Here is a 27,765-nt window from a genome sequence, read left to right on the forward strand (position 1 = left end):
TTTATCTGGGATACCTACAGTAATCAAATTCATGGCGACAACAGGAAGAATAGAGGTTACTAGAAGATAGAGATAGTGAAATATAGAGTTTACTGATTAATGTGTTTAGCATTTCAGTTTTGCACTAGGAAAAACTGTGGGTGTACCAACACCTGTTTAACAACATGAATATTCTTAATGAACATGGCTAAAATGACAAATTTTATATTATCTATATTTTACCACCAATACTTTTTTGCTTCCATATTCCCCAAGTCCTGAATGAAATACTGAAAACCTTTCAAAATACTCTAAGTCCCTATGTAAAAACAAATACAAACAAATAAACAGACAAGACAAGACAACAGAAGGAATTGCATTTGGTCAAGATAGAATTACACATTTTTCTACACTAATGCAACTATAATCCCCGAGAATCATGCAAGAGGCAGTGAGAGAAGAAAGAAATAAAGGGGTAGATGAAGCAGTCAGAGACCAGACTGGGGCAATGATACAGCAGGACACCTTACACACCATCCCATCCCACTCAACAGAAGTCACCCAACTCCGGTATCTGCCTACCTCCTCAGCAGTAACTGTCCAGATAGACTTGTTTGTACTCCCACTGAAAGGAAAACCCTTTGAGTCATGCAGCCCCTGTAAGGAAGATACCCCAGGAACCTCATTTCCTGAGTACCCTTCCCTGACAGTAGACTACAAGTGGCACAGGGGCAGCAGCAACAAGCAACAACGAGCGCCTAATCTAGAACTTTTTAACATCTTGAAACGGGAAAGTTCTTGTCCCACCCAGAGGCACAAGTGGACCTGCCTGGGGAACTCCTTCTAGCCTCCTCTCAGGTATCCTCAGAACAGGGCCAGTGGAATGCCCCAAATCATGCACACCAAAACGGCACAACTTTTTCAAGTGCTGAAAGAAACAAAAAGTATCAAAATCATATGCTATATCCCAAAGGCTGTTATTCAGGAATAAATGGAATATGCATGATCAATGAAAGAAAACTTAAAGAAGTTACCACTAGCAGACCTATTCTTAACAAATGGCTAACATTGCTCAAACAGAAACAAGAAATAATAAGTCAAGGAATCTTGGAAGGAAAAAAGAAAAATTGAAAGAAAATCAAACATTAGTATGTACATTACTCTATCATTTTCATCATACAATTTATCAATCATACATGATTCTTAGAACAACAATTGCAACACTAAGTATTATTCAGGACAGTGGTATTTTTAAAATGCAAGAGGAAAGGGAACTGGATAAAAATAAGATGTCCACAAGGGAATTAAAGTAGTAAAACAGTGATGACAGGAAACTGTGATAAGTCACAGAGTAACCACAGTGAAAACTGTACAAAGAAATCTATACGAGAGCTGTAAGTGCATCATGATGGAATCCTAGAAAATTCAAGCAATAGATAGGCAGGAAACTAAAGTGGAAGACAGAAATGAGAACCAAGAAACAATGAGAAAACAAACATTAACATCACATACAAATAATTACCTTAAATGTATATGTCCTATTTCAATTAGAAGTTAGATATCAGCAAAAAAAATTTTTTTAAATGACAAAACTATAAAAGATACTTCAAAGTCATTGGCATAGGTAGACTTAAAGTAAAAAATTGAAAAACATACACCATGAGCCGGTGCCGCGGCTCACTAGGCTAATCTTCCGCCTTGCGGCGCCGGCACACCGGGTTCTAGTCCCGGTCGGGGTGCCACATTCTGTCCCGGTTGCCCCTCTTCCAGGCCAGCTCTCTGCTGTGGCCTGGGAGTGCAGTGGAGGATGGCCCAAGTGCTTGGGCCCTGCACCCCATGGGACACCAGGAGAAGCACCTGGCTCCTGCCATCGGATCAGCGCGGTGCGCCGGCCGCAGTGCGCCAGCCGCGGCGGCCATTGTAGGGTGAACCAACGGCAAAGGAAGACCTTTCTCTCTGTCTGTCTCTCTCACTGTCCACTCTGCCTGTCAAAAAAAAAAAAAGAAAAAGAAAAACATACACCATGCAGACACTGATTTTTAAAAAGCAGAATGGCCTATATTAAATCAAATAAAATAGACTTAAGAAAAATGAAAGCTGTCCAACACACATGAAAATATCAATCTATCAATAACATAATAATAATATTAAATATTTATGCACAAACTACATAGCCTCAAAAATTATGAAGTGAAAATTGATAAAGAGGAAATAGGAATAGAAGAAGTCTCAGTTATAGTTAAGGATTCCACAAGTCTCATGAAATGATATAACCAATAGAGTTAGAAATGTGCTAGGGGATTCCAATTCAATCCCATCAAGGTGGCATGTACCAATGCCATCTCACTAGTCAAAGTGATCAATTTCTATTCACAATTGATCATAATGATAGGACTAAGAGTCAAAGGGATCACACAAACAAGACTAGTGTCTGCTAATATTAACTGATAGAATAAAAAAGGGAGAGAATGATCAAACATGGAAAGTGGGATATACAACAGACTCATAGAATGGCAGGTGTCCTAAACAGAACTCTGGCCTCAGAATCAGCCCTTAAGGCATTCGGATCTGGCTGAAGAGCACATGGAAAGCCAAGAGACTCTGGCAAAAAAAAAAAAAAAAAACAAAACCTAAATGAAAGATCTCTGTGAGTGAGATCCCAGTAGAAAGAACGGGCCATCAGAGAAGGAGGTACCTTTCTCTGAAGGGAGGAGTGAACCTCCACTTTGACTATGACCTTGTCTAAATAAGATCAAAGTCAGCGAACTCAAAAGGCTTCCATAGCCTTGGCAACTCATGACAAGAGCTTTAGGGAGATTACTGACACCATAAACAAGAGTGTCAATTTGTTAAGTCAACAACAGGAGTCACTGTGCACTTACTCCTCATGTAGGATCTCTGTGCTTAATGTGCTGTACGTTGTGATTTAATGCTATAACTAGTACTCAAACAGTATTTTACACTTTATGTTTCGGTGTGGGTGCAAACTGTTGAATAACTGTTTACTCAATATATACTAAATTGATCTTCTGTATATAAAGGTAATTGAAAATGAATCTTGATGTGAATGGAATGGGAGAGGGAGCAGGAGTTGGGAGGGTTGCGGGTGGGAGGGAAGTTATGGGGGGGGGGGAAGCCATTGTAATCCATAAGCTGTACATTGGAAATTTATATTTGCTAAATAAAAGTTAAAAAAAAGAACCAATAGAAACAAATCAATTACGATACAGGTGATCTGAAAAACACAATAAAAAACAAAATCTAATTTATATATATGCAAATTTATATATACACATTTGTACACACACACATACATACATATATGTAAACAACTCCATCCAAACATTTACAGAATTAACAACAATTTTACACATTATATTACAGAAAACAGTGGAAAAACACCTCCAAGCTCATTTTACAGGGCATTTTCTACCTTTGCATCAAAACTAGACAAAAAATTGCAGACCAATGTCTCTGAGAATAGATTAGAAAAATTCTTAAAACATGTAGCAAATTGAATTCAAAGTGTGTGAAAATAATTGCACACGATAGCCAGGTGGGATTTGTTATCAGTATCCGAGATGGGTTCTTTATTTGAAATCTAACATATCAATAATCAAGGTAGATAAATCATTCTATCATACCCAGTAAAACAAAGAAAAGCCTGACAAAATACAAAATCCGTTTGCAATCAAAGGCACCTCATCTTGATAAAAACCATCCCCATACAACTTACCGCTATCATATGCTATGGTGAAAGATTGAATGCCTTCCCCCAGAGATCAAAAATAGAACAAGAACACTACTGCTGTTCGACATAGTGCTGAAACTTGTAACAACTACCATAAGACAAAAAAGGAAGTAAAAATCTGTAGTTTAGAAATAAAAAATAAATAAAACGATTGCTGTTGGGGCCTGGTTGGGGCCCAGTGGGTTAAGGTACTGCCTGTGACGCTAGCATCCCATATGAGCTCCAGTTACAATCTCAGTGGCTCTGCTTCCATTCCAACTCCCTGCTAATGTCCCTGGGAAAACAGCAGAGGATGGCCCAAGTACTTGTGCCCCTGTCACTCATGTGGGAGACCTGTATGGAGTTCTAGGTTCCTGGATTCAGCCCAGCCCAACCCCAGACCCAGCTGTTGTAGCCATTAGCCATTTGGAGAATGAACAAACAAATGGAAGGTATCCCCCCATACATGACCTAAAATGTTGTAGAGATATTCATAGATTAGGAAAACTCTACGTAGCAAAGATATTACTTCTCCCTGAATTGTTTTATAAATTTGATATGTCTTATAAATATCCCAGCACTGTTTTTCTTTGTAGATACAGATAAGCTATATGTATATGGAAAGACAGAGATCTTACAATAGCTAAAGCAATTGTCTTAAAGAAAATAAATGGAAGAAGTCACTCTGATATTAAGCTTAATTAACTACAGTAATCCAGACTGTGTGGTACAGACAGAGGGATGAACATATAACAGGAGAGAACAGAGTCACCAAAATGAATCCACAAAAATACGCCCACATGCTGATCTTTAAAGAACGTGCAAAGTAATTCAATGAAGGAAACACAGACTTTTCAGCAAATGATATTGGAGCAGTTAGACATTTTTGTAGGGAAAATATACCTAAATTTCACTCCTTAAACATTAAGGAATTCACTTTAATAAAAAAGAGAAATAGGAGAAAGTCATCAGCATCTAAGGCTAGGCAAAATATTCTTGAACTTGACACCCAAACTTCAATCCATAAAAAAAGAAATTGACAATTTGGTCTTCGTTAAAATTAAAAATCTTTGTTCCATTAAATGCACTATAAAGAGGAGGAAAGGGCAAGATATAGATGGGAGAAAATATTTGCAAACTAGAAACCCAACAACAGATTTCATTTGAAATCAGAGGCACTACAAATAAAAAAGTGTCCACCTGATGAATTCCTGCCTTCTGTAACAACTAGCTCACACTTGGTAAAAATTTTATTTCATGCTGGGTATGCATTTGGTGCAACTGTTAAAGACGCTGCGAGGTACACCTACATCTTGTGTCAAAGCACCTTGGTTTGAGTCCCGTCTCTGCTTCTGGTTTCAGCTTAAAGCAGTCCCTGTTAGCAGGTGACACCTCACGTACTTGGGTCCCTGAACTGAGCAGAAGACCAGGATTGAGTTCTGGTTTCCTGGTTGCAGCCTGACACACAATCCAGCTACAGTGGGCATTTCAGCGGTGAAGATCTCACTCTCTTTCTGTTTTTCTATCTCTATGTCCTTGCCTTTCAAAATGAAAGTTAAAGCTTTCTCATGAAAATCGCTCACACACATGACACCTAATACCTGTGAATCTGAAAAAGGAAAAATACTATTAAAAGTCGAGATGAAAGCATAAAGGGACACTATTAATTATGGTTCAATAGATACTGTAGTGTTTTAAGGAAATGCTGCCTTTTAAATGTCTGGCCTCAGGAGGTGTTACGTGTGTGTGCACACATGTAGTTAATATAATGTTAATGCTGATGACGGTGCACCTGCTGATAAAGACAATCTGCCAGCCTAACAGAGAATCTGAGAAGAATCCGGAGAGAGAGATGAGGAGAATGAAAGGAGCAACCAAATTGCTTTAGGGTTCTGTACTCTTTATCACTAAATTATGTTCTCACAACCTATTCCTCTAGTCTGTACATATTACAAGAACCATGGATGTATTTAAAATTAGCGTTAGAAGGGGCTGATAGAAGGGGCTGATTGAGAGGCAAATAGAAACAGGAGCCACTGTGCACTTGCTCCTCATGTGGGATCTCTGTCCTTAATGTGCTGTACATTGTGATTTAATGCTATAACTAGTACTCAAACAGTATGTTTCACTTTGTGTTTCTATGTGGGTGCAAACTGTTGAAATCTTTATACTAAATTGATCTTCTGTATATAAAGAGAATTGAAAATGAATTTTGATGCAAATGGAAGGGAAGAGGGAGCGGGAGAGGGGAGGGTTGCGGGTGGGAGGGAAGTTATGGGAGGGGGAAGCCATTGTAATCCATAAGCTGTACACTGGAAAATTTATATTCATTAAATAAAAGTTAAAAATAAATAAATAAATAAAATTAGCGTTATGGGGTGGGCGTGGTGGCACAGTGGGTTAAGCCACCACACACAATGCCAGCATGCCACATGAGCACCAGTTCAAGTCCCAGCTGCTCACCTTCCCACCCAGCTCCCTGCTAATGCTCTTGGGAAAGCTGTAGAAGATGGCCAAAGGGCCTGGGCCCTGTCACCCTGTGGGAGATCCAGATGGAGCTCCAGACTCTTGGCTTTGGCCTGACCCAGCCCCAGCCATTTTAGACATTTGGGGAATGAACCAGCAATAGGAGATTCTCTCTCTCTCTCTCTCTCTCTCTCTTTCTCTCTCTCCCCACCTCCTTCTCTCCCTCCCTCCATCCCTCCCTCCCTCCCTCCCTGTCTCTGTAACTCTGCCTTCCAAATAAATAGATACATCTTTAAAACAAAAATATTAGCATTATGCTTCCTTTATATTTATTTCTATGCATATATTGTCATATTTTTGTCACTGAAACTTCAACACAAAATACTAAATGCTCAAGTTTCTGGTGAAATAAAATTCAGTGTCTATTTAATCAATTAAATAATCTTTTTTACATTTTTAAAATTTATTTTCATTTTATTTGAAATGTGAAAAGGCAAGAAGAAATCTTACATCTGCTTGTTCACTTTCCAAATGCCCTGAATAGTTGTGGCTGGGCCAGGCTGAAGTTAGAACTCTAGAATTTAACCTGTATCTCCCACTGGCGTGGCAGAGACCCAACCACTTGAGCCAATATCTGCTGCCTCCCATGGTGTACATTAGTAGGAAGCTGGAATCGAAAGCAGCACCAGGACTCAAACCCAGGCATTTTAATAGGTGATGTGGGTGTCCAAAGTGTTGTCTGCACTGCTGTGCCAAATGCCTGTGCCCCCCCCCCAGCAAATAATCTTAACAAGAAAGAAAGAAAGAAAGAAAGAAAGAAAGAAAGAAAGAAAGAAAGAAAGAAAGAAAGAAAGAAAGAAAAGGAGAGAAATAGAGGAAGGAAGGAAGGAAGGAAGGAAGGAAGGAAGGAAGGAAGGAAGGAAGGAAGGAAGGAAGGGAGGGAGGGAGGAAGGGAGGAAGGGAGGAAGGGAGGAAGGGAGGAAGGAAGGAATCTTCCATTGCTGGTTCACTCCCCAAATATCTCCAATATCCAAGCCTGTATCAGGTTGAAGTCAGGAGCTAGGAACTCCATCCAGGTCTCCAATATGGGAGGCAGGGGCCCAAATATTTGTGCCATCATCTGCTGCCTCCCAGGACAAACATTTACAGGAAGCTGTATCAGCAGCGGAGGAGCCAGGACTCAATCCAAGCACTCCAATATGGGATGCAGGTATCCCAAGTGCCATACCACAACCAGCTGCACCACAACACCTGACCCTAAAACTGAACTTTATCCCCACAATTCCTTATTTCCAACTGATCCATACTGTGCATTTAGCTATGGGTTCTTTTAGGAATGCCCTAATGTGTCTTGTCATAACTCCACAGCAACTCTTCTCCCCTAAGTCCCTGCTCCTGGGGCTGTTTCAAAGTGTTCTGGTTTCCTAATCTAGGAGACAAATGTCCTAATGCTGATGAAAATGCACTTGATGATAAACACAACACATAGCCCAACCATAGAGAAACTCACTACAAGCATCTGCTTTGCCAGAGCAGGTGAATAGAATGAAAGGAGGAATTTTTGTACTTTAGGGTTCTGTAGTGTTTTCACTAAAACAGTATGGGTAACGGTTCATATGCAGCCTGGAACTATAACTCTACTTGTCGATAACCATTTCTGCATTACCATCTTGCCAAGACATTTGTCTAAATTCTGGGATGATTAAGCAAGAGAAGTTGGTCAAAGACAAGTAGGATTTTTTTTTTGATACTACATTTTTTTTGATACTACATTTTTCTGAGTGACTATGGAATATGATTGCATTCATTAACATAGTCGCTACAATAAATAAAGGAAAATATACTACAAATGCACACACACATACATAACAATTGTGTTTGAAGCAGGGTGAAAGTCTTATTGTAGCTACTTTAAAACATGCATTCAGAAAATTGGGTATTCTATACAGGTGTTAGTTTCCAAAAGAAAAAGTGGTACTTTAAAAAATTGCTTCCATGGTGGCTCCTGAAATATTGATAATTTGAGCAGTTTTAAAATGGTCTATGGTGGAACCAAAGCTGTGGCACAGGGTGTTAGGATGCCTCTCCCAGCACTGCTACCCTGTACTGGAGTGCTGGTTCCAGTTCCAGCTCCTCCGCTCCCTAGTCATCTTCCTTCTGATGTATCTCAGAAGCAATGGAAGACGGTTCAAGTGCTGGGGCCCCTGCCGCCTATGTGGGGACCTGGGTGGAGTTCCTGGCTACTGGCTGCTGGTTGGTCCAGATTTGATTGTTGCATCCATTTGGGGAGTGAACCAGCAGATGGAAGATTCTCTCCCTCTCTCTCTCTGTCCCTCTCCCTCTCCCTCTCTCTCCCCCTCCCCCTCTCCCTCTCCCTCTCCCTCTCCCTCACCTTCTTCTCCCTCTACTTCTCTCTCTCCCTCTCTCTCTCCCTCTCCCTCTCCCTCTCCCTCTCCTTCTCCCTCTCCCTTCCTCTCCCTCTCCTTCTCCCTCTCCCTCTCCTTCTCCCTCTCCCTTCCTCTCCCTCTCCTTCTCCCTCTCCCTTCCTCTCCCTCTCCCTCTCCCTCTCCCTCTCCCTCTCTCTTCCTCTTCCTCTCCCTCTCCCTCTCCCTCTCCCTCTCCCTCTTCCTCTCCCTCTCTCTCTCCCTCTCCCTCTCCTTCTCCCTCTCATCTTTCAAATAAATCTTTAAAAAAGAAAATAAATAATTGGCCTATGGAGATTTACTAGGAAGAATATCAAACCAGTTTGAATAATATAATGCAATTCCCCTTCTGCTGCACTGCTTAACTGTACAAGTACAGAAGAAAATATGACTGTGATGAGTGTATGAAGCCAAATAAAATACTGAGAGTGTAAAACGTCCTGAAAACACACGCTGTAGTCTGACCTTGTTGATGTCATCCATACACACAGTGTAATCAGAAACATACCTCATGCACCAACAGAATGGACTAGGGCAGCAAACACCTATTTGTACCTTTTTCCTCAAATCTTTATTTTGATTATTCACAGGTGACACATCCATTTTTATTGCTGCTTCCACTTCAAAAAAATTTTTTTTTCAAAAGGTAGCTTCCCAACCCCCAAATAAACATATTTGCAGTCCTCTGTCGTGGAAAGAGACAATGCAGCCCAGACGCTCACCTGCTGGAAACGTTTTAAGCCCATCTCTCTCTGCCCCCCCCAGATCTTTTCGACACACCCTCCTCCATTCTTTCAGAGCGTTAAACTGCTTCCCCACTTCCTTTACAGCAGTGGGAACACTTCCCTTATGGGTGTCAGGATCTCTCTGAGGGGTCAGGGGCTGCCCTGCAGAGGAAATGGCAAGCTGTGAAATGGAAAAGAACAATCCCTTCCACATGTTGCCTAGCTCCTGGAGCAGCAAGGGGCTGTCAGCTAGCATCACGGAGAACCCAGGCCGGGCTCCGCCTCCCAGTCCTGTCAAAACTAATTCACAATTAAAGACCTGCATGACTGTTTAAAGCTTTTTCTTTTCCAGCAGTTCACAGGAAGGACTTTGAGATCGAAGTGGATCAAACAAAAAACCGTTGTTATAATTAACCGTGATGGGTGGTGAAGAATCCTGCAAACTAAGCCAAAGATATAAGCATATTATAATAATGTCTAATGATAAATGCATGAATGGTACAATACTTACTAAGGCCCTAATTAACATCTGTATGGAATTTTCCCAGCTAGGCCCCAATTTGAAGAGTTTAATGTTGCAATTATTGGAAGCCTTATAAGGTTTGTAAATGAAGTTACAATGTGACAACTTCACTATTCTGAATAAAAGAAAGAAAAAGGAGAGAGACAAAGACAGTGGGAGAATGAGAAGGTAAAAGAAACTAATTTTCCAACCAATTTATGCACTTAAAAAGATTAAATAACTTTAAAGTATTTTGATGCATTTCCATATCTTAAAGGCATATAAAATTTTAAGATAATTAACTTTTATGCAGATTAATCGCTTTAAAATATTTTGTGGTTTTCTGAGGCTCAATTCTGCACTCAGATGCAAGACTCAGACCCATTAATGCTCTCTGGAAATTAAAAACGTCTGAGAGAACAAAGTGCACAAAGTCTAAAACTTGCCTTAATCCTTCACCAAATGGTGATCCTGAAGTGGTCATTCCAAATTCTTAAAATCTTGAAAGCAGTTTATAGAAGTACTAATTCCCTAAACACTATCAGAAAGGTGATTAGAGATATTGATAACATGCAATTATTTGTGATGGTCTCTCCACACAGGATTCTTCCATAGACTAAGGATAACATTTGACCAACAAAATATTAACTAAAATATAGAATATCTATGATCTGAGATAGGTATTGGTGTCTAAGATAAAATTTGTCTTCCTTATCCTATGCAGGCAGGAATGCTGGATTGAGGATTTGGAGGGACAAAATGTGGACATAGCTAAAGCCAGACAGATACTGGAGCTCTCATACTCACATAGTAGTTCTCTTAATGACTGGGCATACCTACTGAGCTTCAGTGATCAATCTGCCCCGGCTCCTAATTTCTTAGCTTCAGTATTAAGCGCCATCATCCACTCTCTATGTGCTTCTACAGCATCCCAATACACCACAACGTTAGCTCCACCCTCCCATGTACTTTAACTCATCTCCAGATTACTTAGAATATCTAATACAATGTAAATAATTGCTATAGAGTATTGCGTAGGGAAAAATGACAAGTAAAAGTATGTACATGTGCAGTACAGATGCAAAGTTTTAAAAATATTTTCAGTCTATGTTTGATTGAATTCAGGGATGTTGACCCATGATCAACTGTATTTATTTTACATGCTGATAACACTATCTCACAGAGGTATCACAATATTCTGAAGAAAATGAGAGATTCACACTGAGTTTCAGACCCTAAGTCCACACTGCCTTCCCCTCTTCATAGTGCTATTGTCAAATGAAAATAGTTGTTATGTATTTCCTGGATTTGCAATTCATCGATTTCTTAAGGAATACATTAATCTCCTCATTATTCAACAACTCTTTATTGAGCCATGGCTATGTGCCAGGCACCAGGGGTGGGACAAGATCACCAGTCACTACCAACCTGGGTCTGGCTGTGTAGAAGAGGAGAAACACTAGTAAACACATAATATCTGCAAAGCTGAACAGCACTGAGGCTAAGTCTGTGGAGGTGTGGGAGGGCCCCTTTCAGAAGGAAATGATAGGGGCTGGCGCTGTGGTGTAGTGGGCTAAGCCTCTGCCTGCAGCACCAGCATCCTTTAGGCACAAGTTCATGTCCCGACTACCTGGCTCTTGGCTTTGGATCGGTCCAGCTCTGGCCTTTGGGGCCATTTGGGGAGTGAACCAGCAGATGGAAGACCTTTCTGTCTGTAGTTCTACCTCTCAAATAAATAAATGAATCTTGAGCAAAAAAAAAAAAAAAAAAGGAAGGAAATTATAAACCATGTTTTGATGGACAAAATGTTAGTGATGGTTAAGGCTTTTTGCAGATAGAAGGAACAGCCTGAAAGAATACCCTAAAGTTGCCAACTTTATTTATTTTAAGAAATTGAAGAAAACCAAGCTATCAACAGTTTCACCTCAGTGAACACTGGAAGGTCTTCCCATCATCTATTCGATACATTGACATACACACTTCTCATGGTGGAGTAAGTTTGGACTCAAGTATATCCCTGGGGATCAAAACAACTGAGTGTTGCTTTGGATGATACTCCTACAACAGTGTGATTTGTTCATCATGGTTGCATGATAAAACTCTGAACAAAATTATCAAGCAGAACAACTCTTTTCCTTGTCCATGCCCACCAAAAGTAAAGAGCCTGAAAGATGAATAATAAGCCAAAAGTATATGATGGCTCTTTTCTTCTAGCCATTCAGTTATTTCTGGCCTTGGGCATCCACCTGTCAGCAAGGCTGACCACCACTTAAAATACTAACCATGGGAATAAATTAGTAATCTCTAGGTATATGTGTCAATATGAGCATGTGTGTGCATATGTATGCGTGTTCATATGCAAGCCCATGTGTACAATATGTGTGCTTTTAAGTCAACACTGAAGTCACTTTCTCTTGATCTGGGGACAGTAGCATACTCAGCAGATAACATACAGAGCCTATCAATGTGGGACAGCTTGCAGAAGGGCATAAACACATTTTTCAGACAGAAACCTTGCAGCCATGAACACACCACGTGGTCATCCCTCCCCTAAGGTTTGCTCCTTTAATTGTAAATAGCCAGAAAGTCATCAAGCCAGAGTTTAATAAACTTTTAATTTGAAATGAATTACCACATGTTGTGTTTGTTTACTCATTATTAAATCTCTTAGCAACATATCTGTGGCAGAAACAGCATACTGTATCACAGCCCTGATATATTAGGAAACAAACCCATAGGGGATATTAAGCACTAATAATACACCCAGGAAGATTCCAAGAAAAATAAGTAAATATAAGAAATAGCAGAGACATACTGGAAGAGATTTATATGTCCTATTTTTGTAAAAATTTGTTCAGCTTATGAGCAGAAGTTCCCAGTCTTAGGACGTGAGGCTTGAATTAGCCTCCAGGTTTATATCAAAGCAAAGGAATTATCAGTTCTTCCTAAACCAAAAAATTCTTCCTTTCATGCTATGTGGTATTCTCATATTGACTGTGTCAGTATTTGTGTTTCCTAGAGTGCCACTGTCTTCCTTTTAAGGAAACAGAGGGCAGAACCCTTTAAGCCAAGGTCACAGCACAATGCTGTACGTGTGGAAAACATTGACACATTCCCTGAGGAAAAAACAGAAAGCAAAAGTGATCAGGTGGGAAGTGGTCTAAGAGTAACTGCTTCTAATCAATTTGCTCAGTAACCTAAAACTATGTTAAAATGTCAGCAACACTGAATGTTGTTAGTGAAGTCACTACTCACTTTCTCAAAAGTTAAGAATTCTAAAACAAGCTTTTTAGCTCCATGATTTTTTTTAAAAACGTGGAGCAGGGTGGGGAATCTACTTTGAAATGTACATATTTGATCATGTCATGCAGCAGCTTTACAGTTTATTTTTTTTTACAAGATTTATTTATTTAGTTGGAAGCCAGCGTGATGGGATGGTGGGGGGAGTGGTAGGAGGGAGACAGAGAGGATGAGAGAATCCTCTGTCTGCTTGTTTATTCTCCAAGTGTCCACAAAAGCAGTGGCTTGGCCAGGTGAGAACCAGAAGTTTGGGATTCTGAGTCTCCTCCTACATGAGTATCAAAGCCAAATACTTGAGCCAACATCCACTGCCTCCTAGGTGCGTTAGCAGGAAGATACATCAGAAGAGGAGCCAGGATTAATCCGAGGCACTCCAATACCGGACGTGGGGGTCCCATGCAGCAGATTAACCTGCTGCACCACAACACCCAGCCTTTACAGTGGACTTCTGAACTTAATATTGAAACAAAAATCAATGTGATATTTTCTATCAGCAGAAAAGATTTGGATTTACTCTCCCTCTTATGGAACTCAGATTCCCAGCATTCTGTTTTCTATTGGTAGGTAATTAGTAAAGGAAAGGAACGTATTTCTTACAGTTCGGAGGCTGGGAAGTAGAAGGCAAGCGGCTATTTGTGATCAGGCCCTTGGGCCTGCAGAGGGCCCTGCAGAGTTCTGGGTGGTGCAGAGCTGCACGTGCTGGAGGGCTCAGGAGAGAGGGCCACACTGGCTTTTATAACAGACCCATTCTCCTGAGAAATAAGCTGATCTCTCAATAACCCATTGGTCCTCTTACCCATTATTCCCAGAGTGGATAAATCCATTCCTAAGGACAGAACCCTGCCTCTCAACAATGCTGCCAAGTTTCCAACATGAATTCCAAGGTCCATCCTCAAACCACGGTACCAAGCTTACACAGTTGGAATGCTAACACAATTTGTCTTCATACACCAAGGGCGTCTCTGCCACTGATGCTGAAAGTTTGCTGAATGAATTCAATCCAAAACAAAGGTGTGACATAGAAATCATTCCATGGAAACAACTGGATGAGACTTAGCCTCAACATCTTCGAATGTCCTCAACAGAATTGCCCCATGCAGAAACTGGGAATGAAATGAAAATTGCCATGGGCTGGGACCTGGTTTGAAGATGATTTCATGGCACTTTAAAAGACTGCCAGTGCCCTTGGTTTTCTGGAGAGCCCCCAGACCTCACCTTTCCTGTATCCACACACATGTATTAGCACAATCACTATTGTCTACCTTGGATGTCTGCACTTAAACTTTAAAACACTGAAATCTTGAATCTATTAAATTCCATAATTAAGCTTACAGGTATACATTTGGAGGGTGACTCACTCTATTCATTTTGCCCCCAAGCCTCCTATTTTCTCTGGCTACAAGTAAATTTAGTCCAGGTTCTGAAGTGTGAGAAACAGTAAATTTCCATAAATTTATGCTGTATCCCTGACATTCATAACCCAGCTTCAATAGATATCAAAATTTCTAGTTTACGTTCACAAACATTTGTTTAAAACCATGACATGTAATTGGATAGATATCTGTATAAAATTCTGTGACTACAGTTTCTGTGCTTACCACAAGGCTTCTCACGGGTAATTCCTCTGGCATTAGGACTGTGCTGGTAGTATTATAACTTCTACCACCACTGCAATTTCCACCAACCCATTCCATGGGATTGCTACTGACACTATTATTTACTGTAGAAAGATCCAGCTTCTTAAAGAAACGTGCTAAGTCTTTGGTAAAGGAAACAATCCTGTAGTAAAATTATCATCTCTAATATGTGGGTACTTCAAACGGCTGCTGCTAAAATGGAATTAAAAGATAAGTTTATTTTGTCTTATTTTGAAATCCATGATTTTTTAAAATAACATGTGTTTTCCAATGACTTTCTGAAGATCTCTTGCATATCTTCAGGAAAATGGAGCTTTTGTATTTTGAATATTTCAAAAGAACACTTTATTTGCTCACCTAGTGTTTAATTAAACCTGTCTTTGAAAACAATGTCTACAAAATAATATATGACTTGAGAACTTTCTTGGGAGAATATTTTCTTTCATAGCTATTCATTGATTACCCCTCTCAAGAATATACAAGAAAGAATCTACAAATAAGAAGCAAAATAAGTTAAGTTATCCCCCATATAAACCTAAAAATATCCTTAGAGCAAAAGGCTATAGCAAAAGCTTTGTGTTTCAAAGAAGCGTTTTTATACTTACTTTTATAGGAAATACAGCGTTCTAATATTCTAGTTAATGATTGTGTTCTCTGTAAATGTACATAGTATAGAAAATAAAACATTCTCAGAGAATTAATAATGCTTATCTAGTTTTGCTTAACATAAAATAACTTGAAATAGTAGTAATACAAACACTAGTAACAAATAAAAAAGTCAACCAACCTGGTGAAGACTCCAAGGTGGATTCAATTTCATCATTCGTTGATGCCCAAATGTTTTTCCTTTCTTTTTCAGAAAAGCCAGCTGGATTGTCCATACCTATTTCTGCTTTCTCTGCTTCAGTCATTAAAGAAACCGGAAATTCAGGAGAAAGTTGAGTATTGCTTTCAAAGTGGTTTTGATCATCCAAATGCAAAGGAAGTTTAATTACCTATAGAGAGATTAAATCTGTTATCTAAACTGTTTACATTATTACAAACACACCTGATTTTTCTCTAGAAAGTCACAATTTGAAGATCTAATGATAATAATGAATCCAGTTTTCCAAACTATTTGTTTTTGTGTGGTTGTTTTACAAGGAATTGCTGTTTTTTATTAACTGATTTACATATTTGCCTGTGATGTTGCCATTTGCAGAATATATTTACTAGGATTTTTGCTTTTATTTATAAGTTTCTTTATTTCCTTCTTCCAGATAACACTGGGTGCATAGAATTCATATGGGATGAAAGCAGCAAATATTCATTCAATATTTATTATTCAAGCAATGCTATTAAGTTCAAAGAAAAATGACAAGATTATAGAATGTAGTACAAGTAGATATGCACTGTGCATTTTTTTCAATTGCTTATGTTTAAAATGTTAATAATAAAGTGTTTGGGAAAAATAAACAATGACACAGAAAGCGAAACATCCAGAAAAAATGAGGCATTGACAGAATAATTTTCCTGGAAAAGAAATATAGTCTATCTTGCTTGCATATTTTTCCTTCTTGAGTACCTACAGGAGGTATGGGGGTTGAATCAGAGTGGTTTTAGAATCTCACGTAAGAGGAAATAGGGAGGTGAGCACAGTGATGCAGAAGGTTAAGCTGCCACCCATATTGCTGTTCTGCTCCAATCCAGCTCCCTGCTAATGCATCTGGGAAGGTAGTGGAAGATGTCCCAAGTGCTTGGGCACCTGCCATCCAGGTAAGAGACCCAGATGGAGCTCCAGGCTTCCAGCTTCAGCCCAGTCCAGTCCTGGCCATTGTGCCCACTTGAGAAGTGAACCAGTGGATGAAAAGCCTCTTTTTCTGTCTCTCCCCCTCTCTCTGTCACTCTACTTCTCAAATAAATAATCTTGAAAAAATAAGAATAGTGTTTCATTTTCAACCTCATAAAAGAGAAGCTTCTACATTTCCACTTATTCTGCCTATTTATAGTCAGCAAATCATGCCTTTTGGAAAATGCTATTATTTTTATTAATAAGACTCACTTCCCCCACAAACCACACACACAGAGAGAATATTCTCACTATTATCTGCCAAATAAGAGCGTTAGGGGACAACTACATCCATCTTTAATGAATGATGACCAGCTGGGCTCTATGGATAAACCATAATATTACTTTTTTTTTTTTTTTTGACAGGCAGAGTCAGACAGTGAGAGAGAGAAAGAGAGAGAAAGGTCTTCCTTCCATTGGTTCTCCCCCAATCCAAAGCCAGGAGCCAGGTACTTCCTCCTGGTCTCTTATGCAGGTGCATGGCCCAAGGACTTGGGCCATCCTCCACTGCCTTCCCGGGCCACAGCAGAGAACTGGACTAGAAGAGGAGCAACCCGGACAGAACCGGTGCCCCAACCGGGACTAGAAACCAGAGTGCTGGCGCCGCAGGTGGAGGATTAGCCTAGTGAATCACAGAGCCGGTCCATAATATTACTTTTATCCACCACCATTTTAAAATATGAAATTTGGGAAGGGAGAGTAGAAAATTTTAGCAATGCATTTAAGCAGGTTTTAGCAAAGTTAGCTTATTCTTATAATATTGTTTAACAAATAACCATTTCTTTGATCCTATAACTTTTAAGCATCACTTCTTGACTTTATCTCAAATATAAATTCTGTTTATGATTAAAAATAGTTCTAAGTAAGTTGTTTTTTATGAAACAAAGTCAATATGGTACAGACTTTCCATGGCATGATTTATCACTGACTTTTAGGTAACAAATAGTAAAACAAGGTACTTAGAATTATATATGATTTCACACTAGTTATTACAAAATTTCTTTTCTCTTAAGGCCATATTCTAATTTGCAATATATTTGTTACTTTGGTACAATATTCAATTCACACATTTTTAAAATATTTTGTTATAAAATTCGGGTAATTTTTTAAATAACTTCTTTGCATTTCATTTATAATAGCCTTCCTTTTCAAGTATATTTATTTCAATGTTTCTGATTTTTTAGAAGCTACTAACAACTTCTGATGTCTGAGCTTCCATCAGAAAATAAACAGATTTTTAGAGTCTGAGAATAAGGCCCAGGCAGCAATAATTTAAAATTCCTCACGTGATTGCAATGTACAAACAGAATTGCCTTTGGATGATGCTGCTTCCAGAGTGAATATAGAGCCACATACTCACATGAGAGGATTTTTCCTAATAGCACAACTAGGTTGACCATATTTCAGCATAACATTACAGTGCAATCACATACCAAAAAAGATCATTTCTGATACTTCTGCTCAAACTACATAGGCAACAGGAACACCCCATCATACAGGAAGGAAATGTAGCTACTAATTTTAAGGTAAAAATTATGTATTTCCTAAAAATATTTAACAGTTTTACCAGATAGATAGGAAAGTGGATAGACAGAGATATATAGATAGATATGTTCTTGCTTCAACAGCACATACACCAACATTGGAATGATGATAATGATGATGATAGACAGAGAAGTAGGGGGGAAACAAATATTCCAAAGTGTAGGTAAGAAAGAACAATCCATACCATGTTATGACACAGCAACATAGAATACATCATATTCAGTAATAGACTGAATAGACTACACCTATGAGTCAGGTCCATGTGTTGAAGGCTGGGTCCCCATGTTACTGTTGGAACTTGATGAAACCTGTAGTGGGTGGTCCTTAAGTCACTCTGGTCATTGCCCTAAGAAGTTCCTTCTTATGTGACCTCTTGAGTTCTCACGAGATAATTGTTTAAAAAATCACTGTTTGAGCCCACCCTCTCTCCTTGAAGAATGAAGCATTGACAGAATAATTTTCCTGGAAAAGAAATATAGTCTGTCTTGCTTGCATATTTTTCCTTCTTGAGTACCCTCTCTCCCTGTTCCTAGTTCTGACACATTCTCCTTCTTTTGTCTTCCCCCACCATCATCAGAAGCCAAATCAATGGCACTACCCAGTCTTGGATTCAAATCTCCAAAACTGTGATCTAAATAAATCTTTTCTTTTTATCAAATTGTTTGCCTCAGGTGTTTCATTACAGCCACAAAATACTAACTTAAACATACCACATCTTATCTCTTTGGTATCCCAAGAATAAACAATGCACAACACACAGTGGAAGAGCAATAACTACTTTCAATAAGAAAATCTGTCACGGTCCTATTGCATGTTGAGCAGAAGTTGCACAGTGTGCTACAACACTAGCAAAGTATGAACGAAGAATCAGAAGATTTAGGCAACAATTATGGCCCATTCACAACATAGAAGACTGTATTAAATTATCTTCAAATTTCTCCCTAATGCTAGAATGTTAAGCCTTATTTCTATATATCAATTTAATATTCATTATGAGAAATCACCATTAAGATGTAATTACTTCTACAATTTTATGATACTTATTAAAATTTTCAACAGCATGAAAGGAAGCTAAAGGCTAGAAAGAAAGCAGCATTGGAGATTTTTAAATCTTTCTCTACTTATAAAGTCATACTGCCAACCTGAAAATATAAATTGCCCAGCCAGTTGTCCAAATCCAGGCAAATCAAATCTTCAATTTTCCTGAAGCTGCCAACATTCTGGTCGTAATGTCCTCGGAGAAGGGGACACTTGAATTTTCCCTCCACTACGTCAAAGTTGTTGTCACACAAAGGGAAGACTGCCCAACCCACAACATGGTCAGGGCCAGCGCATGTCCCACGAAGGAGGAAGAGCTCAAATAACAAAGCCAGGCCAGGTTTCACAGCTTTCTGTTGAGGGAGTGCCTAGGAACGATATTAAGACAAAGGAAGATATTGGGATGCTCGTATTTTTGGAAACAAACTGTATTCAGTGCTGCCTATAAACAATGTATAATTAAGTGAAGAAGCGTTTCTCTATTCCTGTTGTTTGCCCCTGAAAACCCATACTTGGACTTACATACATAAATAACCCTCTGAGCCCCAGGTAGTGGAGCAGGCTGCTCTGAAAATGTGACCCAAACGAGATGACAGATTTGACCCTGCCAGCTCAAGAGTTCGCATTTCATGAGCTTCGTAAATCGAGCTTGTGTTGTGTTCATTATCATGGTACTCCATATTTTCTTTCCTCATTTCTTGACCTGGTACCTCTATTGTGTAACTATTTCCATATCCCATCATAATCATTGTTTTACATACCTGTCACTCATCTTCATATCATTCACCTACCCAGAGCAAGTGTTTTGTGCAGAAAAAAATGCTTTTTAAAAGAGGTTCACAAGCTATCACACTGCAGAGAAACTAATCCTATTATGCACATCACTATGTAAGCAATTTGTCAGTGCTAAACAAATAGCATCAGGTATAAAAATGGTGGAAATAATCAGATTGACCAATCTCCTGTAAAAGTTCCAATATATAGAGATCAAGCCTATCCCTTGGCCTTTAAAACATTTTAGAAAAGTGAATGATACAAATAATATTTAATTTTAAAAAGATAAGTGCATTTTTAAAACACGTTTTATGAATAATTTGAAATAGGCAAAATTAGGAACTTCTCTATTGTAATAATTTATTAATTCAAAAGTATATGTATATTTTACATGATTTATGCAAGTATTCCAACATTTATTTTAGGCATAAAATTAAACAGAGTCATCTATTGAAAAATGTTATAACCTTGTGGCAGCTGCTATTAAGCCATTAACAGGATCAGGTTTCATTTAAACCAGATTTACCATTTTCTACAGCAGCCCATGGGAAAGCTAAAAACATTAGGCACAAATTACTGACAAAAGAGATCCTTAATCAGCCTGTACTTTTCATTTGGCTGTTGGCTGTGAACACCCCTTGTGATAAGCAAATGTAAACTAAAGAAAGAGGAGGAGGACACAATCACAAACCTGCTTTCAGTCATCATTTAAATGTAAGGTTGAACAAATGCTATTAACAATAATTGTATCTATTTTTATCCTTGCATTTAGAATCAAAATCTAGCACAAAAAATCCCACCTACTACACTGAACTAGTCTTATTCAAAGAAACATTCAAATAAATAAAGAATTTGGCCAGTACAGACCCAGTTATATCATTAATTGTATTGTGGTCTTGAATAACTCACTTCTCTTTACCGTGTCTAAATTTCCATGAACCTGAATTTCCTCTTTTTGTATCTAAATGTCCATGTACAAGACATAAAAGTTACATTGCTCACAAAGTCAATTGTCATCTTAGTAAATATAAAAATGCTCACAGAAACATGAAATACATATTTTATTACTATTTTTTAAAGTTTTTTTCCTTGGGTCTGGTGCTGTGGCACAGCACATAAGCCACCATCTGCAATGCCAGCATCCCATATGCCTGCCAGTTCCAGTCCTGGCCGCTCCACTTCTGATCCAGACCCCTATCCCTGCTAATGGCTTGGGAAAGCAGTGGAAGACGGCCCAAATCCTTGGGACCCTGCAGCCACACGGGAGACCCAGAAGAAGCTCTTAGGTCTTGGTCTTGGTCTGGCACAGCCCTGGCATTGTAGCCATTTGGTGAATGAACCAGGAGATAGAAGATCACTTCTCTCTCTGTCTCTGTAACTGACTTTCAAATAAATAAATATTTTTAATAAAAAATTATCCTATTTTGAAGATAACTTAGATAATTATTTCAATAAAGAGAAAAAAGAGCATATTCTAAGTTAAAATACATTTATAAATGTATAAATGTGCACAACACCAGAGAGCCTTCAAAGTCCTGGTTGTGGTTATGATGGAGATGGTCACAAATGGTCAACTTTTGCATAATGACAAGGAAACAAATATCAAATAAATTACAGAGTTATATATATTCTGAAGCCCTTGGAGAACTGAAGTGCTAATAAAGAGAAACAAAATCTCAGAAATGGATAAGTCCCTTCTACATGACTTAGAATTAAAGGCACGTTGAATCCCAGGAAAAGTGGAAAGTAGAAACTGGCTGAATTCTTAACAATTTTTGAGTAAGGAGGAATGTGGAACACATATAAGCCCCAGACACTAAGCATGCCCTTGCTATTACTAATTTTCAAATTAATAAGTTTACTAGTACTCAGTATCATGTGAGCAAACTGAGTTGCTGCATGAAAGCAAAGAGGAACTGCCAATGGCTCAGAAGTCTTGGGTCAGCATTAGAGAACACAGCAGAATCTCAGTTACCTGATGCTGGAATATGAAGATCATTCAAAAGGGGGTTCTTTCCCCATTTAAAGCTTCTAAAACCCGTAAGAAACTAAAACCAACTAGAGTTGCAACCCAATCCCACCTTAGTGCAATTCCTGGTATGAACAAATAGATCAGTCCCTTGTGTGGTAAAAGTATTTTGTACTTCATTCTTAACAATTTTCTTACATGTTGGCATAAAACACACAAATATAAGACATCCATAAAAGTGCAAAAATGTGAAGCATGGAAGGAAATCGGTCAGTGGAAATTGACCCACAGTTGACCCAGAGTTTTAAATGAAAAAAGACTTTAATTATTATACATAAGATAGAAAAGTAGAGACAATGATGAAAATAATTGTTGAATGGTGGAATATTTCAGGAGAGAACTTTAAGAAAGGTTTTAGAGCAGAAATGTAAAATATTTGAAGTGACAAAATCATTAACTGGACACAATACAGAAAGAACAGGTGAACTGTAAGACAGATAGATAGATAGATATTATCCCAACTGATTCATAAAGGTAAAAAGAATGATAAAGAAAAATGAACCATCGCCCAGAAGACCTGGGGGACATCAATAAACAGTAATATACACATATAATTGGAGTTCTAGGAAGAGAAAAGAAAGACAATGGTGCAGAAAATAATACTGAAAGAGATAATGATGAAATATCTCAATCTACAATATTGGAGAAGCTCAGAAAATCCTAAGCAGAAAAAATACAGAGGAAACAGTACCTAAGCATGACAAAGTCAAATTGATGAAAACCAAAGATAAAGAGAAAAATCTTCACAATGAGATTCACTCATCAATGACATCTGATTAAAACTTCATTATTGATTATCAAAAAGTATCAATATTTCCATATCTTGAAATTCTGAATTTATTATAAAAATGTAATATAGAAAATTTATTATAAAAAGTAATATAGAAAATCTTTGACAATTTCTTCATTATGCACTCTGGTCACCAAAAATTGCTTTTATCTATAACACCAAACAAAAGGATTCTAGAAACTTTGGTACATTATAAATTCCACATTTTGCTACTTGATAGGCTGTTTCTTGCCTAATTAATATTGTATAAAAACTTTACATTTAACCCATACATTTTAATACCCTTGCATTGCAATCAGGACCCTCATGCAGCCTCACCATTATCTAACTTTCCAGTTTTGTTCCCTGTTAAATATATATTAGCACATATAATACATACACACACACATAGTAAACATTATCCAGAGTTGTCTTGTCTTCTCCTTTGTCAAAGTGACAAGCAATGCTCCAGATGATGGTCTAGCCTTTGACCTAGGATAAAAATGGATGGAGCAGAATTTCCAGTTGTCTTGTAGTAGGCATAGAGTGGGAGTATTGGTGAAAAGCAAGCATCTGTTGTGCAAAGCCACTGAGATACTGGGGAATTTGGGTTGCCATAAGATAACGAAGCTTTTGTTGACTGGTTTGTTGGCCATGACTTGTATTTAATCAAGTCCAGTATGGATCATTCTATAGACATGATTATTGGGCCTAAATAGTGGAAGAGCCATAGATCTGAGTAACTGGACGTATGATCAAAGTACTAGTAGGTCTTTGTCAGCATCAAGATAAAGCCAATAGAAGAGGGATATGCAAACATATATAATCAATACTTGATCAGGTAAGCAGAATATCAGATAATGTGTAAGTTGCCCATACTAAGTCTACAGTGTCTCTTTGACATTTTCTATCTTCTAAATGCATCTTACATAGTTGTCTGAGTATATGTATAGCTAATTTCAACCCCAACTCTCTAGTTCTGCAGTATTTCATTACTTCTCTGCTTTAAAAGGAAGCTGTATATCCTAGCAGCTAAAAGCATGGTCTTTGGCATCAGACCAAGGTGAGATCAAATCTAGTTTAATCTATCTACTGTTTCTGGGTCTTTGTTTCATTGTATATAAAGTGCTGGGGGTGATAAAGAAGGGGAGACAGGGTTGGTTGATGCAAAGAAAGGAAAGTAAGCAAATGATATTTTCTAGATCTAACACTCTATGGTGGATATTTCCATTAGAAACAGAAAAATGTTCTTTTGAGGAAGCCACCCTTGGACAAGTGAATGGGAATTGATGTAAATTGATGCTGCAGCACAGGTACTCTCGTTTATCCACTGTGAATTATTATTATTTACTTCTCCATTCCCTCAGCCAAGATGAATAAATGGGCAAATTAGCCCTATTCTCTAATATTTCTACTGAGGGCTAACAGAAAGTAATTATTCTTAGAAACATACCTTGGTCTAGGGATCAGGGCAGAGATTGCATTAGTTACAACTACAATAGTGTCTGAATAAAACAGACTCTTTTCTTATACCACTGGAAAACCAACACTCTCCTATCAAATGGAATAGGTCCAAGATCCAAGTCCTTGTTTTTAGATCATTCATTTCTTTGTAACTCCTCAATCCTGAACATTGGTATAATATCAACAGTTAACACATATTTACTAAATGCAAGGTACTTTATCCTCTTTAAATCAATCACCATAATAATTCTATGAAGTAACTTCTACTAGGGGCTCCAGTTTATAAATACCACACTGATGCAAAGAGAGATTTGATCTAAAGTCACGCAAAGCAGACGAGAAGGGAAGAGTTTGGGTTTGACTGTAGGTGTTCTGTTCTGAAGCCAGCTATGTTATGCTTCCTGAAGGTCGAAGAAGTTGATATCTGCCAGCCTACCTTAGACTCATGGTGGAAGGACATAAGGGCATCCAGCTCTGTCCCATTGATTACTTTTTATGATTCCTAAGAGCAAAGGAGCTAGGGCTCTTCTTCCAGATGTTCTGAATTTCTCACCTAAATTGTTCATCTGGGGCTCAAGCATCCAAAACAGTCATAGACCTTACTAACACAAATCATTTTTATCCCAAAAATCTCTTTAACCAAGGTCCTTGAAGAAAAAGTCTGTATGAAAGGCAACATTTATCATAGTTTTAAAATTAATTATTCTAAATAAAAAATTTCCTTGAATGAAGGGTACAACCCCATGATCTCTCAAGCCTGAAGTCACTAAATTAACCTTATGGTCTCCTAAAAATGAATTTATTCATTTAAGAAACACCAACAATCACGCCATGATATCTTTAAACACTTAAACTCACAGAGCCCCAAATTTAGTTTGAATAAGAATTACCCAAGGGGGCAGTGCTGTGACATAGTAGATTAAGCATCCCATATGAGTGCTGACTTGAGTCCCAGCTGCTCCACTTCCAATCCAGCTCCCTGCTGAAGGCCTGGAAAAGCAGTAGAAGATGGCCCAAGTACCTAAGCCCCTGTACCCACATGGGAGACCCGGAGGAAACTCCTGGTTCCTGGCTTCAGACCAGCTCAGCTCCAGCCTCTGTGGCCATTTGAGAAGTAAACCAGCAGATGGAAGACCTCTCTCTCTCTCTCTCTCTCTCTCTTCCTCTCTCTGTAAGTCTGCCTCTCAAATACATAAATAAGTGCTTTAAAAATCAATTACCTAGGCTAAAAATTTTTAAAAATTGCCCACGGTACTTATTAAAAATTCAAAATTCCAGGCTTCATGCTTACCTTTAAGTGAATAAATCTTGAATAGAACTTAAAACTCTTAGTTGTAACAAGGTGAGATAATAGTTCAGGAGGCACTTCTGTGTGCAAGTTGAGAATCACTACCCAATCTCAACATAGAGATAAGTCAGTTAGGTTTGGGTATCCATGAGCATGTATGTTTAACTTCTACTACTTAGGGCGACTACATTTCTGTCTAAAATCTAAGTCTTACCTGAAAAATTACTGGCTAAACAATCAGACCTTTCTACTATTTCCCATCAAAGATGACTGAATCAAGAGGAAATATATGGGATGTCATCTCATTATACTGCAATTCCATTACCTGACCTCAACCTCAATATGTCATAACTCATCTCTTCACATGCTGCTGAAATGTTCAACTAAGAATATTTCACTCTAGGGAGACAGAAAATTCTAATTGAATATTTTAATTTAAAAAATTCAGTTCTGAGATTCTCCTACTCCTCCCTTTTTTTTCTTTTGACTATGAAAACAAAAAGTTGAAATTTCTTTTCAGTTTCTCCTTGTTAGGCAAAAGATAGATCTTTCCTTTCATTGTCCCTGAGAGTTGAACACATCGGGGAAAAATTGGGCACAGCCCATTACTTTTACAAACCCCAGTGAGTGAGCCTCAATGCACAAAAAGATGGCGTTTGTGAACATCTGCAGCCTGATTAGATCAAAGACCAACAAATTAACCACAAATGGTTTTACAAGGAGCATGTAAATACATCATTTGGAAAGGAGAAAACTTTTGGCAATAGCTGCTAATCAACATTCCCCTTTGGGCAGCCCACATTTCACTGAAGATGTCTAGCAGTGAAGTTAATGCCTGAGCAGCACTTTTTATTTTACAAAGCTCTTACATGCCCTCTATCACACTGGATCTGTTATGTTGACATTAGCCCATTTTACAGGTGGTTGAAAAACCGGAAAGTAATGGCTTTCTCAGGTTTCCCCAGCTACTAAACTGTTCATTTGACTATTTGGAAAATTGTATTAAACTTCACTGTTTCCCTCCAATCATTCATTCATTCACTCATCCATACGCATTCATTAAATATTCATTTCGTGCTTAAGCATCAATTTTGGCATTGAGGGTCAAAATCACTAAAAAAAAAAAAAAAAAAAAAAAAAAAAAAAAAAAAAACACTTCTACTCTCATTGAGTTATAATCTGGTGAGGAAGAGAATGATGAACCAGTCAATCAATAAGACTTTATCAGTAGTGGCAAATGCTTACCCTATCACAACTGATATTGAAAGAGTGGAAATAAATAGTGATGACCCAGACCAAGTGAGAGGGGTGATACTGTGAAGAAACTCTTATCTATGGAAGCAAGCTTTACCCCGAGACCTACAGTGCCAACGTTTGAGGAGGAAGAATGCTAGGCAGACAGCATCAATGAATGCAGTGGCTCTGCAGCACGAATGAGCCCAGAGTGTCTGGAGAATGCAACTGAGGCTGCACTGAAATACACAACCCCAAAACGAGGATGAAATAACATTAGAGAATGGGGTGGAGGCCAGGTCACATAAAGTTGGAAAGCCTAGAAAAGGAATTTGGATTATATTCTAAATGTGACAGAGATCTAATGCCATGGAAGACATAAGTAGAGGCTTGGCATGATGTGATTTACAATTTACTAGACTGACCTTCATTGGTCCTTGAGTTCAGTTTGAACATAAATCCTTTTCCTGCCACCACCCTAAGCTTCTTACTCATCAGTTCAAAGTCATTGACTACTGCTTGGTACATGTATGAGGCAGATGGATGGGAAAAGATAGCCAGGCCTATCCTTTGCAATTAACAGGCTGTGTGACCTTGAAGAAATTTTTTGCCCTATTCAGTCCTTTGTGACTTCTCTGGTGTTCATATGAGAATTAATGCCTTTAACGTAATTGTAAAGCATTTTGTATAGATGTTGAAATATTAAACATATTCCCTCTGAATGTGAGTGAGTTCAAATATAGAAGCAAGTTCCTCCTCTTTAGAGAATTCAAAATGATTTGCTTGTTGAACTGCATGGCAAGTGAACAAGAACTACTATTTTGTAACTAGGGCATTCTTAACTCTGAATACATTGGATGTGAACAGATGTAGAGAACAGACACAAAGGACAAAGATGGATTTACGGAATTTGGAAAGCAGTCCTAGTAAAACATAAAATGTGAATCTTCGAAAAACACCAAAAATGTTTAAGGTTTAAGAAAATTCAAATTAAAAGACAGTCCACAGTTGTCTATCGGAAGATAGCTGTGTCAC

General features: G+C 38.3%; 1 protein-coding gene across 1 annotated transcript in view; it reads right to left on the reverse strand.

Moving 5' to 3' along the window:
• Nucleotides 1-27,765, reverse strand: part of LOC133756402 (uncharacterized) — a 304,699-nt gene that overhangs the window by 179,720 nt on the left and 97,214 nt on the right. The window contains exons 12-14 of the mRNA XM_062187100.1: nt 19,278-19,541; nt 15,550-15,757; nt 9,321-9,485 (exon numbers count right to left, since the gene is read on the reverse strand). Of these exons, the coding sequence (XP_062043084.1) occupies nt 9,321-9,485; nt 15,550-15,757; nt 19,278-19,541 (637 nt within the window). The remainder of the gene's footprint in view (nt 1-9,320; nt 9,486-15,549; nt 15,758-19,277; nt 19,542-27,765) is intronic.

Source organism: Lepus europaeus, chromosome 3 (genome assembly GCF_033115175.1).
Source record: "Lepus europaeus isolate LE1 chromosome 3, mLepTim1.pri, whole genome shotgun sequence".
In the NCBI taxonomy this organism is placed as follows: domain Eukaryota; kingdom Metazoa; phylum Chordata; class Mammalia; order Lagomorpha; family Leporidae; genus Lepus; species Lepus europaeus.